This window comes from Hermetia illucens, chromosome 3 (assembly GCF_905115235.1).
Source record: "Hermetia illucens chromosome 3, iHerIll2.2.curated.20191125, whole genome shotgun sequence".
Classification (NCBI taxonomy): Eukaryota; Metazoa; Arthropoda; class Insecta; order Diptera; family Stratiomyidae; genus Hermetia; species Hermetia illucens.
The window spans coordinates 15,522,808-15,542,004 of NC_051851.1; the positions used below are offsets into that span (position 1 = coordinate 15,522,808).

At 41.9% G+C, this 19,197-nt stretch overlaps 2 protein-coding genes across 5 annotated transcripts in view; both read left to right on the top strand.

Annotated features, from left to right (window-relative positions):
- The window catches only part of LOC119650953 (sodium/calcium exchanger 1-like), a 540,060-nt gene that overhangs the window by 70,024 nt on the left and 450,839 nt on the right, over positions 1 to 19,197 (top strand). The gene's annotated exons all lie outside the window — the stretch shown is intronic.
- LOC119650954 (sodium/calcium exchanger 1-like) lies at positions 3,590 to 5,410 on the top strand. Its single transcript, XM_038054195.1, has one exon. It carries the CDS (start codon positions 3,719 to 3,721, stop codon positions 5,408 to 5,410), a length of 1,692 nt encoding a protein of 563 aa, XP_037910123.1. The 5' UTR covers positions 3,590 to 3,718.

Consider the following 19,197-nt stretch of genomic DNA (forward strand, 5'->3'; position numbering starts at 1 on the left):
ATTTGTTGGAAAGGCAGGGAGTGCGAAGGGTTGAAAGTGATCATTTCTTTAAGGGGGCCATTCTCAGAATGGAGGCTGCTACTATATGGTGCCTGGGCTCCGAAATACCTTCCATACCGATATTTGTTCAAATAAAGTTAATAATAGTATATTACTATACTATTTTATAATTGGCTGGAAACCCTCTTAAGTTCAACCTGGTACTACACATTGCGGTGATGTAGACTATCATGTAGAGCATGATCTTACCAAGTTTGTTGGAAATCGCACTATTACTAACAAAGTTATAATACGTCAAAATTGTTGCTTCCTTGAAAATTGAAGACCATGAATGTCAATATCACCCGAAAGTGGATACTCTCACATAATATATGGATATATTACCTGCTACGTATTAAGAAATACATAAATCCTTTCGTACCTGAAGCGTCCAGCTTCCGGTTTCCCGACTTGTTATATATGAGACAGATAATACCTCGTTGCTAGTCGTCGGGCATTGATTCACTGTCCCATACTTTGAGCATCAGTTGATGAACCGCTTGGTGTAATTGGTCGCCTCCATATTTAACCAATTCGGCTGTAATTACATCGGCTCCTGGGGACTTATGGTTTTTAAACCGATGAATTGCACGGGCTGTCCCTCCTCATTTTGAGCGATTAGAAGCTCCATGAGATCCTCTGCCTCTATTGTTGCAGCTTTCGGAGGAAACACTGTCATCATGTGTAATCCTAGTATATCGTCTCTAGCACATGTCAACAGTTCTGGATATGCTTCACCACTGCCGCGCAGTTCCTGTTGAGCCTTTCCTCTTCGGTTCTAGCTAGGACCGTCGCCTGCATTTCTACTCAGTCCGTATCCGAATCCAGCACTACGGATTTTGACAGGAGTTTTTCAGAACAAGGGCACTACAGGGTATTGGTGTTGCCGTCCCCTCGTGTCATCAGTCTCGCCACTTGTTAAGGCTTCATCTTTACTTGGGCGTCTCTGTGTCACATCGGGTATGTCAGCCGTCGCTGCCTCACTCTGCTCTTCCTCCTTCCCTGCGGGGCTTTGGGGTCTCCCAGTGTCTCCTGAAGTGTACCGGTCATTCGTGGTTCGCTCTTCATGGAAAGGCTTTCTCAAGGCTAGTGCCTAGGACGCAGGTATACTGCCAGTGAGGGGGTCAGAACTACTTACTTGGGCGCCTCGGGGTCCTCACACCCCATATCGGAAGTGTCCCGTTAAAGTTCGCTGACGACCCTGAGGACAAGAGACGAGAGACTTGACCATAGGAAAGCCATACATCACCCTTGAAGAGAGAGAGCTCACTCTCAGAGAGACAAATAGATTGCCCAGGGAGCTATATTCCGCGTCAGTCTATCTTGTAATGCACTACTTGATTTCAAGACAGTAGTTAATTCAGCACCAAAATTATTTTATTATCGAGGCTTGAGAGACGTATGACAGTTATCCCTTAAGTGGGAATTTTTAAAATATGACAGTCATATCCTAAATTTCCACTCGGAATGTATAGAGCAAGGCTCTGACTCTCTGAACGAAACTACATACATACATATATGTATATCTGTATGGCATTTACATAGTCACTCAGATATATCATATTGAAACTGTTGTTGCTTTTATACTGCCCTTCAATGAAAATAAAAAGATTTCCTTCTCTTAACAATTGCAACCCTTATTTGTCGGTGCCTGCATACCTCCTAACAAAAACAAACCAATCATATTGGAAATTCTATACAAAGCATCTGTCAATATCAATTGCGTACCTGCATTCAAAATGTTCCATATTGTATCCATCTACAGAAATCACCTTGAAAACAATGCTGGCCCCGTAAATTCTTGAGATATTACCACCTGCATTCATTGACCGCCATCTAAGGAAATTGTTCGTTTGCAAGCAATTAATGGCTTCCCCAAGTCTACCATTGCATACACCTTTTCCTTGACACTTTAGAACACTTTAATTAATTAAATGCGCCTTCCTGGGATGCATTCGTAATTTTTTTTAGGTAACTAAAAATAGTATCTGTTAACATAAAAAAAACAGACCACATTGAAGACATCTATTTTCCGTTTGGTGTGACTTGAAGCATCCAGTTTACATCGGCTCTAATCTGGTTGTTGGTGGTTGTCTTTGAAAAAAATTTTCCTTGTTTTCATCTTGGCACAAGTTTTGGAAAATATCTGACCGTACTCGTATTAATAGATTGAATATTTCTCCATTCAGAAAGATGCGGTTGGATGACATGTTCAGATGCAGATGCAATTGGTGCGGCTGATGATTGCTGATTATTGGCTTCTTCAGGATTCACTAATTCGGATTATGCACTTTATTTAAGATGTTTGCATATCGCACTTGAAAATCTCCTTAACTGCAATGTGTGTGTTACGTATACACTTTCCGAGATCTGTTTATTTTAATGAAAATTCTTAAGACGGTTTGATTTCGAACATACTTTAGTAGCGTCCCACTTTCCAGCACTTACGGAGAAAACAAATTTAGATGCGAAAAAGATTTTCCGAGTACTGAACGGCACTAGTAAAGTTCGCTGTATCTTGAAAGCGTCTATGGTTTCAATTGTAGATTTTTCCCATTTTATTACCGAAATTTGATCCGAAAATAATTATTGAATAAATAAATAAAAAAAAAAAAAAAAAAAATAAAATCAATCTTATTTTCCGTGAGAGATAGTTTATGTGCTCGTGAAAAACTAAAAGACAAAGTATCTGATCCTCGTCGCAAACGTAATACCGAAAAACCGTGCAGACTTTTTACTATTTATATTTGCATTAAAAGCATCAAAGCAGATTTTTCTGGATTTCTAGTTGAGTGGTGATGTTTGAAGATTCATTAAAATATAAAGAAACTGCCATTATCATCTTGGATGCGGAGTGGAGCATTTTTGGGGCAAGATCAGTTTCGGTCGAATCTTGAAGTGAAAATAACGCGCACGCTGTATGATCGGGGGCCCTTTTCTAGGAAGGAGCAGGCGTTCTTAGATACTAGTGATAGCATCCTTGCAATACGATCGTATAGCCGATCTGCACCAATTGAAAAGCGGTTGAATAGGAACACTAGATAATAATCTATCTTTTCTGTTAAAAATCTGCCTTTTCAACGGATGAGCAAGACTGTGACGTTTAGAGAGAGAGGAGCCGCAGAAAGCATCAGATGGTCCAATTGAAACTGCGGGTTAGACGTACTCAAACACGGCAAATGATTCATTAGTGCGACTTTCTGTGACCTTAGGGTAAAAGATACTCCAATCTTGAGATTAGTGCGATAATGATATTTAGTTCTCCCAAAGAGGCCAAGTAAATACTGGTTGCTTTGATCTTGTGATTTTTGGACTATTCAGAATCGGCAACTTCATAAGGACCACAAAGATGCCTAACCCCTCGAATCTAGTGTGAACTGGAAGATCTACAATTTTCTTCGTACTGCGATCGCGCACAAATTCAAATATGAACCATCATTGTCCGTGGCTTTTCGTAAAATTTTTCCTATTTCTTGTTTCAAAACGGAAACGATTTTCCTGATCGCTACTTGGGAATTCAGTGAAAATAAGCATTATTAATTAATTTCAGTGATATAGTGGAAAGTATAGTTAGCCGCAAGACATTGTGGATAGATATTTAAGCTCTCTTAGTATTTTATGGTTTATTTGAGAAAGTTGCATTCCCAGAGGTAGTGAAGTTTGTGTCAAAAAAAAAAAAATGGTGACTATGGACAGTAGTGTGAATAGGCTTTTGTGCGGAATAGTATTATTTTTATGTGTGAAATACAGTGATGCCTACGGTAATTCCACGATAGAGGATGAGCCGGTTGTTTGCCAAGATGGCTTCTTATTGCCGGCTTGGCGTCCCCTAGAGAATCTGTCCACGGGCGACCGGGTAGCACGTGGCTTTGTCTATTTGCTTATATTAGTGTACATGTTCATAGCCGTATCTATTCTGTGTGATCGTTTTATGGGCGCGATCGAAGTGATAACCTCAAAAGAGAAAGAAGTCAAAATTAAGATGAAATCTGGCGAAACGCACATTGTTGTGGTCCGCGTTTGGAACACGACTGTTGCCAATTTATCCCTGATGGCACTGGGCACCAGCGCTCCGGAGATTTTACTGTCAGTCATCGAGATATTTGCGAAAAACTTCGAGGCCGGCGAACTAGGTCCTGGTACAATTGTGGGGTCGGCAGCCTACAACTTATTCATTATAATGGCAATCAGCATTATGTCCGTTCCGATGGGCGAAGTCAGAAAAATTAAACATTTAAGAGTGTTTATTGTCACAGCTATTTGGTCCATATTCGCATATGTTTGGCTATTTATGATCCTGTCAGTGATTTCGCCAGGCCGAGTGGAAGCTTGGGAAGGGTTTTTGACCTTTCTATTCTTTCCGTTGACAGTACTGACCGCTTACATAGCAGATAAAAGATTACTTTTCTATAAATATCTCGATAAAAATTATCGCATGAACAAGCACGGTATGATTGTCCAAACCGAAGGTGGTCGTAATGCTGAGTTAGCCAATGGCAATTTGAAAGGTCTTGAGGAAGATTTCGACCCATTTATGAATGAGGAAGTTCGGGATTTTGAGCAAACTCGCTACGAGTACATATCAACTTTAAAGGATCTACGAAAAAAATATCCGCAGGCTACACTCGAGCAACTTGAACAAATGACTCATGAACGACTCCTGAATAAAATACCAAAGTCTCGAGCTTTTTATCGGATCCAAGCTACTCGAAAACTATTCGGTAGTTCCAGCATGAAGAGAAGGATACATAATCGAGCTCAGCAGGACATGAACCTCATAAAATCAGAAATGGAACCTCGTCGTGTAAACTCAATTTTTGACAACCCCACCATATGTAGAGTCTACTTCCACCCTGGATATTACACAGTAATGGAGAGTTGTGGAACTCTAGAAATATCAGTGGCTCGAAGCGGAGATCTTACTCAGTACGTAACTGTTGAGTATGAAACGGAAGATGGATCAGCTGAAGCCGGACCGGATTATACCAAGAAAAAGGGGGTACTATCCTTCTTCCCTGGCATGGATGTGTGTAAACTAAAAATTGAAATTATCGATGATGATATTTTCGAGCCTGATAAGCATTTCTACGTTCGATTGAAAAACATATCTGACAATGCTGTACTGGATACACCAAACATAGCAACGGTGATGATTTTAGATGATGATCATACCGGCATATTTGCATTTAATATGCGTGACCATGAACTTTCGGAATCAGTGGGAACATACGATTTGGTAGTTCAACGCTATTCGGGGACACGTGGAAAAGTGAAATTACCTTACTGGACCGAGGATGGTACTGCAAAAGCTGGAAGGGACTATATAGTCAACAGGGGAGAGCTGCTTTTCGACAACAATGAATTTGAGTAAGTGACCAAATATTATTGATTTAATTGTTTAAATAATGTAAGAATATTCATTGAGTTTAAATATTGGAAATTTGGGAGGATTTAGGATTCAAGAGATATGAAATTCGGTACAGTTTTTTTGGTAGTTTAGGTATTTACATCAAGTAAATTGCCTGAACTACTGTAAAATTTCAAGGAGGAAGAGAAAAAAGTTCGGCGGAATCATGGTCTTGTAGATCGATCGTCTTTGAAGCTATCCCGCTATCCCCTAATCAAAAATATCTGGTAAGGATCGCCTCGGTTAATGACCGCGCTATTCCCTAATAATCGCGAATTCCTACGTCAAAAAAAAAGGGTTAGAGATAGGTGAGTGTTAGACACTGCCTCTCAGTGTCACATCACCGTCTCTTGAGATTCCTTCTGACTACTATGGACGTTCAAACTGTAACGTAAAGACGCACTCCAAGGAAAATGGATTGGGCGAATTTAATGAACTTTTTGACAGTAACGTGCAGCTCCCTAGGCGACCAACGACTCATTTGACGATAGAAACACAATTTCAAACTTTGAATTGCATACTTTTAGAGTGACCTATTACCCGAACTAAATGCGATAAAACGATCCCTTGGTAGACCCTCGAACCCCAACCGCTCAACCGAAGGACTTCTGAATCCCGTTTGTAAAAGTAACAAGAAGGGAGAAGGGTCAAACTATGGAAACTTCTTTCATGAATAGAAGAGACTTGTGGAAAATTTCGAACCAAACTCCTTCAGGGCATACCATGACTAACACATGGCCGGAAGACAGGTTTCAAGGCTGTTTAAGGGCCTTTAAAGGGGATGTGTGGGCAAAGCCGGACTAATTTAGAAAATCGGATGGTACTTTGACAAATACCAGGCTTTTACCAACCTAGTGGTCCAAGAGGAGCTGGAAGACCGTAAGAATGAAATAGGAAGGGCTACCCTTCTAGGTGGATTTCAAGTCACCCACATGGATGGTATCTACCCAGCGATAAAGGAGGATATAGATCACCTTGAATGACTTTTAGCAAATATCTTCCTGGAGTTGCTTGCTTAGTTTGGGCTACGTGCCTACTTTTTGGCAATAGATTAAGGTGGTCTTCGTACTAAAGTTCGGAAAGCATCAGTATTCAAACCCAAAAAACTTCAGACAAATTCATATAACATAATTTTTGCTGACATGTCTGGAGGGACTTGTTGAACGTCTCATTCGTCAGAGGGCACTGAGGTTGTACTCGTTAAGTGAAAATGAATATGTTTATCAGTGTGGAATATTCTGTAAGTTTTTTTCCATATTCCCTGGTTTCCAAGACCGTTAACTCAACTCTGTGAGACTAGGGTTTTAGTGACTGTCTTTTCAAAATCTTGTCGACGCTGCCAGAGAGCATGATATTGATGACAATTTAGTTAAGTGTGTGGTGACTGGTGTATAAAAAATACAACAGAACAAAACTAAATAGGTTTCAAAGAATCGCATATGCAGGTGCTACCAGGGCTCTGCCATCCTTCCTGTCAGATGCTCCCCGTCCTTCTCTTAGAGCCCCACATTAAATACGCTGACAGACTACGTGAGTCCGGATGCTGGATAGCGAAGGCTTATAGCCTTAGTAACATCCTAGATGAAGTACCTCAGGAACTTTGAGTATTTCCCACGTAATACGCCACTCGCAAGACGAGCTTTACGAAAAACTTTGCTGTGGAGTTTCCAACCAGGGCAGAGTGGAAGACGGGGGGTATGTTGTAAGGCTATGAAATAATATTTTTCACCGACGGATCAAAGGTCTGTGGAGTCGGTGTAAAAGTTTGCTCTCATGTGTATTCGACTCGGATGGTCTCCGAAGATTCGCCAGCGTATTCCAAGCGAAGTTATTAGCGATACTGGAAACCTGTCGTTGCCATTCTGACCGACGGTCAAGTAGCCATTAAGGTTTTGTACTCAACGGTACGTCGATGTGGACCTCAGATGGCGAAGGCTCATCACCTGCACAAAGTCAAGGAGGGATTGGCCCCTCTACAACAAAATCGGATCGCGAGAGCTCTTGTGCTAGATGCTTGCAAATGCATACAAGATTACATGGGGTATTGTCCTATAGGGGACTATGCCGGCAGACAATTCGCTTTCCCGAAGCTGCAGAGAAGACGAGGTAATCCTCAGGCACTTCCCTTGCAACTACCCACCTCTAACTAGAGCCCGTCAAGGTAAACCATTCTTAAAGGACCTCAGAGCAATTTCTAGCTGCAAGGTGAGAGAAACATTTCCCTTCGTTATTGCTACGGTCTGGGCTGAGGAGCTGAGTCTGCTGGATTGTGCTCCTTGGTTCCTACCATAGCAGCCATGGTCACAGAAACAATCAGGCTTTACAAAGTTGTAGCCAAAGACGCACATTTGCCGAGAATGAGGAGCAATGAGTAGGACAGAGTATACCTGCTTGTCAGAACTCATTTCCCGGGATTCATTCCCACTACGGCAGACACCAACATTCTACCTGACACCGCCTCCCCCTCAAAAAAAAAGGAAGTAAAAGGAGAAGAAAGGAGAACTGCAAACTAGCAAAAGAGGTGTGGTTGAAAGCTAGAGTAAAGTGGGCAGTGGGAACTTTTAAACCCCTGAAATCACCCCGATTAGATGGCATCTTCCTTGTACTAATCCAGAGAGGCCTAGAAATTATTTTAGAGTGTCTTCTGAGGGTAATAAGGGGCAGCAAAGACCTGGAATATATACCAAGGGCATGGAGGCGAGCAAAAGTGGTTTTTATTCCGAATGCGGGTAAAAAGGATCCTTTCACCCTAAATCCTTCAGACCAATTTGCCTAATATCGTTCGTACTCAAAACGGTGGAGAAGGTCATAGACAACTATAGTAGAACTAACGCTCTAAAGCGTAATCGCCTACATCAATGTCAATACGCCTACCGGACAGGATGGTCAACCGAAACTGATCTGTATCAGCTGACGAGGGTGTGTGTGATGGAGGTGGGGGAGAGGCAAAGCCTCTGAGCACTCAGACCTTAGTGGTCCATTGGAGTCGATTCCCCCATCTAATGGAATATCCCGGATTTGTTTATGTATCGCAGGATTTCCGTTAGTGGATGTGCATTGTGCACATCAGCACCAAATATCTGATGTTTCATGCGTCCATAGGCGCGACACTCACATGTTCCAGGGATTCCGCTTCCTGATTACAGAATCGAATATTATAATCTTAGATAATTACTCTTCTGCCCAGCTAATGAAATGTGGACAGTCAGAATGCCCACAATGCTCCTGAAAGTCTTCTTGCTTTCCGACAGGATAAATTTTGCAGTATGTTTGTTTGGTTCTGGAAGGAAAAGCTTGGCCAGCCTAGCAGCATTAAGACTTCGCCACCTATCATTATGGGAAGCTTGTTCCCAGTTTTTAGAGCAGTGTCAGCCAACGCTACTGACACCCCAATTGCTGGTTCCGGTCCGGGCATGGGGAATGTTGCCTCTTTTGCTCAGGCATCCGAGACTTTATTTCCCTCTACAGGACAATGACCAGGTACCCAGAGTAATTCCACCGTATTGCATCTAGAAACAGAGTTCAATCGGTTTCAACATTCCTGAATAATTTTTTAAATGATCAAAGTACTACTCAATGCCCTCAATGCAGCTTGACTATCGCTACAGATTGCTATGCGCCTGTGCTTCAACCCCCCAACCGGATGGACGATTGCGTAGCCTGCATAACGACGAAATCTATGAGCGATACCATGACCGTTTGGTTATGGATAAAATCCGGGTCAATAGGTTGCGGTGAGCGGGTCACTTAATCCGTATGGATGAGGATGATCCAGCCCGGAAAGTCCATAAGGGCAATATCTATGGTAAAAAAAGAAGACAAAGCAGAAGCAGAAGGTCAGGACGCCCGACAGCTTTTGGAGATATCGAATTGGTGGACCTCGGCGCAAAACCGGAATGTCTGGAGTTCCTTATTAAGGCAGGCCTAGATCGGATACCGGTTGTTGTGCCGTTGATGATGATGATAGAAACAAAAGAAATAGGACTGTGTACGTTTTTGGATATCGAACGATCATTTGATAACACATAGCGCACAGAGATACAAGGTGCCCTGATTGGCACGGTGGGGGGGAGTGGGAAACACTCTGGCTTTCTGGATGGGCAAAATGCTAGAGGGTAGGCAAATAGAAGTACCGACAGGTACAAATTCTATTGTCATGAATACTACACAAGGTTGTCCACAGGGTGGGGTACTATCACCGCTTATATGAAGTATCATAGTGGACGAACTCCTGGGCAATCTGACAAATACTGGAATATAGGTCTGGAGTTACGCAGAGGACATTGTTTTAATTTGTAGGGGCAAATATGAATATACCCAATGTGATAGAATTCAAACTGGACTAAGGGTTACTAGTGTCTGGTGCAGGAACGCTAGACTGCATATCAATCCAGTCAAAACCACCATTGTACCATTCACTAGGAAACGTAAGCTTGATCACCTGAGTGCCATGAGGTTACATGACATGGAGGTGAAACGGGAAACAGAAGTCGAATATTTGGGAATTACGCTATACCAAAAATTACTCCAGAAGACGCATGCCGGAAAGCTACAAGGGCTCTGATGACTTGTAGGTACTTAGCAGGAAAAATTGCACCTCGAAGATACTACTTTGGATATACACTGCGATAGTGAGACTAATGATCACCTATAGGACAGTAATCTGGACAGAAAGAACTGAACTCAGCACACAAGCCACAAGCCGGCGAGTTACATAAACTCCGAAGACTGGTTTACGTGTGTATCAGTGGATAATGGGCACATGCCCAACGACATCCCTGGAGGTCCTTCTGGGACTAACCCCTCTCCATCTGCACATGCAGATGAAGGCAAGGAGGGCAATCCTCAGGATGGCCAGAAGTATTAGTGAGGCGGGGAGCTGCTTAAATCGTTTGGTCTTTCTTGGTGGTACCCCGAATTACTGATACCAAGGGATAACATGGCAACGAGGTTTCACTTCGATAAGAACTTTGAAACACGTTGGAGTAACAAGGCAGTTTGGGAGAGCGTGTCTGTGACATAAGGCTTAAATCAGCAACTGATTACTTGGTGTACTGACTGATGTCTCACTGCAGGGAGAGCGGGTGCCGGAGTCATTAGTCAAAGAAAAAGTATTTGGAGCCAATGGGTAAGTACACTAGCAGGAGTCGCCTTGGCACGAACCAAAACCCTTCTGTGGAATCGGATACGGGTTCATTGCTATGACATTAAGAAATGAAGAGGCTGGGTGGGTCTACTAGAAATGGAGCAGTCTAGGGCGCTTATTAGGAGATACGAACCCAAGATTGTTATTTTGGGACACTTTCGAGTATGATTGTGTGAACACATTTTGAGTGAGTTTGTCCCTATCAATGCGGATAGCAGTCAAATTACGAAAATTGGTCTTAAAAGAGATCACAGCTGAGTATTAACTGGGGCTTTCCCTTAGTTAAGAAATGGTACGACATACTCCCCGCTTGTCAATTGAGAAGGATCCAAAGATGAGGCTCAAGGCAGGGGGTTCCTGATGATCATTTCAGACAACCTATAATATTATCCTTATTGATCCTTATTTCTGACGGCAATTCGTCACTAATGGAATTTTCATACACTAGAGCTACTTGTAAGTGATGCCTGGCCACAAGGTTGAAGGGTTTCGACAAGCATGCGCTGTTCAACGACTGTTCTCACTTCGCATTGTACTGAGGGTGCCGGGTTTCCGTAAATTTAGCTTTTCGTGCCTACGGGGTAGTTCTTCTAAGGCTACTGCTCGGATACAGTAGTTTGTGTCAACGGTTATTGCCTTCTGTTTGGAGATAAGTTTTGAAGGGTGATGCGCTTGGAATAACTTTCTCTCCGTTCTTTTTAAGGTTTTGTGTGAAACAAAACCTTATTAGAATCGAGACGGTGTCTGTCTGTCCGTCTGTCCGTCTGTCTGTCTGTCTGTCTGTCTGTCTGTCTGTCTGTCTGTCTGTCTGTCTGTCACACCCGATTTATTCGCAAACGACTAGACCGATTGTCACGAAAATTGGTGAGAGTATGTAATCTGGTGATCCCTTTACATGCAGTGGCGCCATCTTGTGTTAAATTTAAGGGGGGGGCTCCCCATACATGTGAATGGAGGGTGCAAATTTTTTTTGTACAGAATGTAGCCATGTATCAAATGAAAGGTCTCAATTAGTACTTTTCGAATCTGGTTCAATATTTGATATTAGATGAAACATAGGGGAGTGAGGGTTCAAAATATGATCCCCAAAAAGTGTAACAGGTCTCGTTCTCAGAACCTATCCAACCGAAAAATCTGAAAAAAATCACATTGGTGCATCTCTACGAAATCTAGGCCTCAAAATATATCCGGTTCCGATATCTGCACAAATAAAGTTAATAATAGTATATTTCCACATTTTAGAAATTTACCCGGCACCCCCCTTATGTTCATCCCAGAAGTACAAAATTTGGCATGCGTGTAATGAAGAACATAATGCACAGTTTGGTCAGGTTTGAAGAAAATCCAACAATTATTAACAAAGTTATAGGGGGTGAAACTTTACAATTTTTTGTGAATTTCGTGGACTCTACAACCTGCATGACGTCATCATCACATATCAATTCGTCAATACCACAACGAAATGAGTTCTTATGAATTGGGTCGCAGAGAATTATTTTGTTTTAGTTTTTTAGTTATTTGTCAACCAGACATGTGTGTATGTAGGTATATAATAGATGCGTGCTAATGAACTTTGCGGGTAGTGCTTAATTCAAATAGATATAGGAAGTAAATCGGAAATATGGGTACGATACGTGCATATATGTGTACAGTATTCGATAATAGGCAGTTTGTGTGTTTAGGGTGAGCGTGATATCTATGGCTGTAATATGTACGTATGTCTCGTAGTTTGGAAAAATATGAAGGATTATGTTGGATTTGTAGCTATATACGGACAGAAAAATGTGCGTAGAAGTTTCTCACATAAGATCAACACAAAACTTTTATATCCGAAGCGCGAGCTTCCGGTATTCCGACTTGTTTTCCTTTGAAACTGGATTCACTCGATTCATCCGGCCACTGAAATAAAGCCGTTAAGTGAAACCGAAGATGCAATTTGAGCAAAAGATGAGTGTTAGCAGAGCCAATTCCTCCATAACCTGGAGTCCAATTATCGCTTCCACGGGTTGAGGAGGAGAATCCTCGAGATATTTTTTCAGTTCATCTATTTGTCAGTTCAGCCTGTTCCAAAAACGTAACTACCCCTGGACCTTTTTTAGTTAGATAAGCTTACTGCTAGCCCAACACGACACATTCTTAGCCTGTCAGAAGGGAATTTCCGACAGCTGCGGCGCGGGGGGTCGACTGAAGGCTTGTCCGTCTATTCAGCCCTAATCTGAAGCATATTTAGCTTGACTGGCTGCATTTTTTAGGTCTCGGAATAATGTTTGGTGGAAAATGTTAATTTTCTTGAGAAATGCACTAAGACGCAATTTTCCTAAGATTCAAAGGAATAGGGATGCTCATTGGAAAATTAAAGGAATTGTGCAGTGCTGCTGAGGTCTGATTAAGTGGAGACATGGGACTTTTTTATTTGCAATGGTATTCTATCTTTCCGAATTTTTACTTTTCATTCAAAGATATATGCATAAAAATATGCGTCTTTTATTCCTTGAAGTCTCTATCGCTGCTACTACACATTATGCGCATTTTATTTGTTCCTTACCCTTTCAGCTAGAGGAAATGATGTTTGAATTTTTTTCCAGTTGCCAGGGATAACAGTATGAATCCTGTCCTTTAGTATTTTTGGAGGAACCCCACTATAGTTTGCGTTAGTGACCTAGATTCGAGGACGCTGTGATTATTTCGAACGTATATATGAATGGCGTCATATTTTTACAATTATCCCAAAAAATATACGTCTATACATACCATACGTAAAATATTAGCCTCGCTCCACGATGAATAACAAATGGTTCAGCTCTTAGCTTGTGCATGGTGGCTATAAATACTTTCGGCTGTAATATTAAATTCATCTGAGATTGCAACTCACACATATGTGAGTGCTCCACAAAATTATAGATTCACTTTCATTTTGCTTAATTTTTTTATTCAAATTTTGCCGCCGCACCTTGAAGTTCTTGAAATGAGTCGAAGCGACAATTGTGGGCATACATTCTAAGCCAAAGAATGGCCCACCTAGAATAAGATTCAAATCTGAAATTCGTATAGATGAATCCATAAGAAGTAGTTCAGTTTGCGTAAACCAATTTCGCATTGACTAAGAAACATTAATGGTTAAGGTATCCTGGCGATAGTAAAGTGAGTCGACCCTCCTACTGAACAGGACGAGAAAGGGGTTCTTGTTGGTAGTAAAACTCTAAATTCAGATGACTCTTCAGAAAGGTAGGAGACACGCATCCAGGACATTCCTTTAAGTTCATACGTATGCCGAGGAAGCAAGATGGGGTTGACCATGATTGTCAAAAACCAGTGAAGCTAAGAACCTTTTTTTGACCGTGTCGGGGAAAAATTGACGGTTGCTTGCGTAGGTTACGCCAGTAATCTCAGCAAATCTTCTTAAATTGCGGAACAATAGTTTCCTAAACAAAAAGATGGGCAAACTGAATGTGGATATATAATTGTGTGGAGCAGTATATGCGTATATATGTATATTATATTATCTTATGTTCTCACTGTCGATGGGCTTGTATCTAAAAATGTTTCTCATTAATAAGATGGAAAGAAAGCTTTGAAGAATGCTGAGCAGCTTAGCTAAATGTGTCCGAAAATATATAATTTTCAAGTTAGGGTCATTCAACTTAACAATTATGCATTACTTAACTTTTGGGATTGCGCTATGAATGTACTGTGCCGTCGATCACGTTTTTCGAGGGGGTTGGCATGTAAAGGAATCTCGACTCCTGCATGAGATCTATCGGAGGCCTCTGCAGTCACTTGATGAGGGGTGCTATGAGATCCTTGAGCGAGGCATATCACTTTAGCCACGTAGTCGTGGACACAACTAAGAGAGTCTCTTTCGCCTGGCTGAATCCTTTCTTCCCGGAAGAGAGGCGCGACGCATCAATTTTGGCTAGCGGCAGCCGTGCTGAGAAAGCCGTGCTTCTGGTTCCTCGTTGAAACCCCCTTTGATTTTAGTTGGGGTGGGTGCTGTGGTGTGATGTCTGGATTATGTATATTACGCATCTCAGGAAATCTCAAGACAGAAGGAAGAGTGATAAAGCTTTTGAGGAGCGAGCTCAGAGGTAGTTGAAAAAGGTAGTCTCTGAAAAATAACACATGCCTAATAGGTTAGCGAGCCTGTTTCAAGCAGATGTTCCATTAAGACGGTTTTACAAGTGAGCTCGGTGACTATCTCACCAAATTCACAGCCTATGAACAAAATATGACATTCAGGCTTCAACCCTTGCTTTGTTCGGGGCTAGTTTTCAAAATGCAAGGTTTTATAGGAGGGGGGGGCGAGATGTCCTAGTGGAAGGTCGCGGTTCAAATCTCACTGCTGGTAGAGTGATTTGTTATCGTGACTGGATGTCGGATACCAGTCGACTTAGCTCTGAATGAGTACCTGAATCAAATCTGTTGACTTCGCCTTTTAGCCTTCCAGTTTCCGCCTGGCATTTCGCTATTTCAGCTTTCCACCAGTAGTTGGGATTCCACTTTTGAGAGGGTATACGACTTGGCGTGGAGGCATCGCAGGTCCAGGTCCCGGACTCCACTGCAATACCTCTAGAAATGTATCCTCCTCAACAGATCCTGATGACCAACCTGGTTCTCGTCTTTTCAGATTAGCATTTATTGTTCTAAGTAGCTTATCAATGGTGATATATATATATGGCCTGGTGGTCACTATGGATATCTTTCTCGCTAACATGCCAGTATATATGTTTGATCAGCAAGTTACTTAGGAAAGTAAGATCCACGACGGAGCCTAGTTCTCCGTGCCTAAATGTGCTTCCGACATTAGCCAGGGTGATGTCTAGGCAGGAGAACGCCGCGAGTAGGATTCGCTCCACGCCCCTTCGCGACTTCCCCATTCCTCTGCCAAGGCGTTAAAGTGACCGGAAATAATTGTAGGGTTGTGTTATTTGGCGTCTCTCAATAGTCTGTCTAGCATATTGCAATATTCTGATGTTGTCATACTTGGTGCGGCATAGCAGCTGTAAATATAGAAGTTGTCGATATTAATCCCCACAAAGTCGTGTTGGCGGTGCTCCATTGCAGCCTTTCACTTTGCATCCGTTTCCCAATCGCTTTAGTGGAGATTTTATATTGCTCACAGACAATAGCAACTTCCTTTTGAAATACTCTTTGTGATAGCAGGTCCTGAGCAGCTTGTCTAAACATATCTATCCATCTGTCTGCCTGTCTGTCTATCATTGCACTTTTGTGAGAAATATTTACTCCTATTGGCAAGGAATTCAGTGAAAAGGGGAAGGGTCCAGGGTATTAAATAAAAGGTTTCGATTAGTAGTTTCCGAAGCAAGTATTAGTCTTTCCAACAAATAGAGAGAGGGGAGCGGAGAGAGTACTGAGCTGGAAAGAGGTCAATCATTTCAAACGGCCATTCGCAGAAACTACTCAACTAAAAACACTCTCTGATATTATCCGAAGTTGGTCGAAACTAGAAGAATTTTTTTGGACCTGAGACTGCGCCTAGTTGATCATAGCCATGTCAACTGGGGAGGAATCTCTCCCCACTATTTTTGGTGCACGAATCGTTTTGCACTCCTCAGGCATTTACACGGGGAAACAATCAACACTTGGCAACTACTTTTGGACGCATTGTTTCAAAGAAGAGATGAGGTTGCGTTTTATGACGAATCTTTATATAAACTAACAGCTTTGAAGGTACTCTTAAGAGCGTAGTAACCATGATCAAATCAGGGCCCTCATGGGGCTTACAGCCCTTATTTAATCCTTAGGTAGAAGTCGTCAAAAATAAAATAAAAGGGCTGCTAGTGGCTGCGTAGTTCTTGGAAGCAGTATTCTGGGCAACTTGTTGGCGCCGACTTCTTTTAACATTTGCCAGTAATAAGGTCAAAGCTAGATTAGATTGTTTATTTAACTTAGAGTCAGTCAGTGTGCAGGATTTTGAAAAAAAGACAAAACTGAAAAAATGACTACTTTCGGGGTGTACCAACTATCTAAATACAGCTCAACTGGGGTTTTTGAGCACTTCAACCCCTTTCGAGTCTTTTACAAGACAGCCGTGTTGTCTAGATCGGCTCTCTCTATTGTTGTATGTACATCTTTAATATATGAAACGACAAGGGGATTACGCTCCGCATTGGCAAGTTCATTCTGAACATCACGACGACGTGATGTACGACTTGGGAAACTCTTTTAGGCTTATGGAACGAAGTCCCTCCAATGTGCAGTTACGTCACCGTGTTTAACGTGGGTGCCTGTCACGTGGACTTAATCCCACAGTCTTCTTCAGACCCGGGTGGATTTTGGGGCCACAATCAGAGCCCCAGCAAGCTACGACGGTACCAGCCTATACCGAGTGCATGCCTCAGCATTCATACTGGTGGATGCAAGACCTACCTAAATCTCTATCGCACTAAGGAGTACGGCACCCGTCTTGAAACGCAACACCACGCTGAGATCCGAAGGTCTGTGTTCGCTTGAACGCAACCACAACCCGCATGAAGCTCCCACTAGAAGGTCAAACCCAAACAATCGACCTGAACGCACATGCAACAGGAGTTCACCTGAAGTATGTGAATTCGGGGGCTATCCCGGTTTCCCATGGTACCAGTATACCCCTGGTAATTTCGTGACCTACTGCCACTTTAGATGAGTCCCCGTGCAGACTCGGGTCTGATCGCCCTATTTAGGCCTTTGGAACATTCGCCTTTGACATCACGGCGGGCAAGCCAATGTGATAAAGCGTCTCCCGGTACCACCACTATGGAGGTTCTCCTCCGCCACTTGGTTTTGGTTCGGTCGACAGGATTGCAGGATAAAGCAGTCATATAGTGATAATTTTTCACAGGAGAAACAAACAGAATAAAAACCTAAAAATTTACCAGTAATAACATCGAAATATCTTACAAATTTATCTTGAAATTTTCGATCAATCATGCTATTATCTCAGCAAATATTTACCATTTTGAAATCGTTATATCGAAGCACCCTTAAATGACCACTTGAAAATTTATCGTTTTCCCTAAATTCTGTTTCTAAAACCTCAAAAGAGTGCATAATTTAAAGAAATTCTTCTCTCTCAACCTAGTCACGTCTACTGGGAAGGGTTCCTTCTTCGTGAAATATTATCTGCAACATTTTGTCTGCATTTACCCATGAATATCCTACGTAATTTATTATTGTTTGCTCCTAGCTGCATGAGTAGTCACAAAGAGAAATTATCCTCATTTTTGCAGTGTTATTTTGATATATGATGTTTTCATACTTCCAAGTCCTTTGCAAGGCATTAGATTGTAGACTATTCCCATAGTTATGCATAAACAATAAAACATTCAACCCTCATGTTGGCTAGATTTTATTGCGTTCGAAAGGGGTTTGTAGTTTAAAAAGGCATGGAAATTCGCGGGCAGTATAAAAGTTAAACCATCGTAGGGTTATGAAATAGTGAACAGGTCTGATTTGCCTTCAAGAGGGAAGTTAAATGAATCTCACATGAGCGGTGATATCGCCAGATACTTTAAATAATTTGATCTCTTATCCCCCGTGAGAAGGTTGGAAAACCAAATACGGTATTTAATCTGGCGTTGTTAATTTTGACACTACTTCATTTATGAATTTCTAATATTAAAAAAAAATGAATAAATAAAAGTAAACCTAACTGTCACCCATCTAAGTGGTCACCATCTCCAACAACGCTTAACCTTTGTTATGGTGGATAGTTTTCAACAAATAAATCTTCGTTAGGAACAGTCAAATTTAAACGAAAATTCTGCAAGGCCACGTATGTTATGACCTGAATTCCTGTACTCTTATGGTGGATAGGTTTTGCTAGTATTAACTTCCTTTGTACAGATTATATCTACGTTAATATTGAGAATTTCGAGAAAAGGAACTTAATTTGTGATCACTACTATTGGAGGAGGGTCTGAATCATGTTATCATGGATACTTTACACAGGAGTGTTGAGAGTGGGTTGCCCATTGCGGCTACACTTGCTGTTTTGTGGAACTTTTTCCTAAAGGTGAATTAGGATTCACCCATGCGTATTATAGCTGGGATTTTTTTCTCCACTCTTAATCAATGGATGAAGGTGGAATTCTAAGAAAGACGTTGCAGTGCCAAGTTGGAGCAGTCTGTAGGATTTGTATCCACTAAAATCACAGGGCCTGTGTTAGGTGGTAATTCAATTCTCCGTGTTTTCGCTCCACCCATTTTCCAGCGGCGTTTTGTAGAATTATCTCACCGTTCGTGCCATCTCCTGTACAGGTCGTTCCTAGTCACTTTTCGAAATCTGCAGTCATATCGGTCGAACTCACCCTCCTTTCTTTCACTGCAATATTCAAAGGATCATTCCTGCGAGGATATGCACACACACATACGCCTGGCCAGCTATTGTCCTGCATACGCATACCGGTATGCTAAACTCAGCCTTCTCCGGTTCTTCGTGGAAGCACCGTATACTCCTTTCAACATGTACGATTTAAATGTGGTTATGAACGTTGGAAGCCTAATTTCAACTGCCGATTTCCAATCCATCCGGAACCTTATTGTCTTCAATTTGCCTACAGATCTCTAGTAGTTCATCCTCGAGGATTGAGAAGAACTGTTGGGAAGA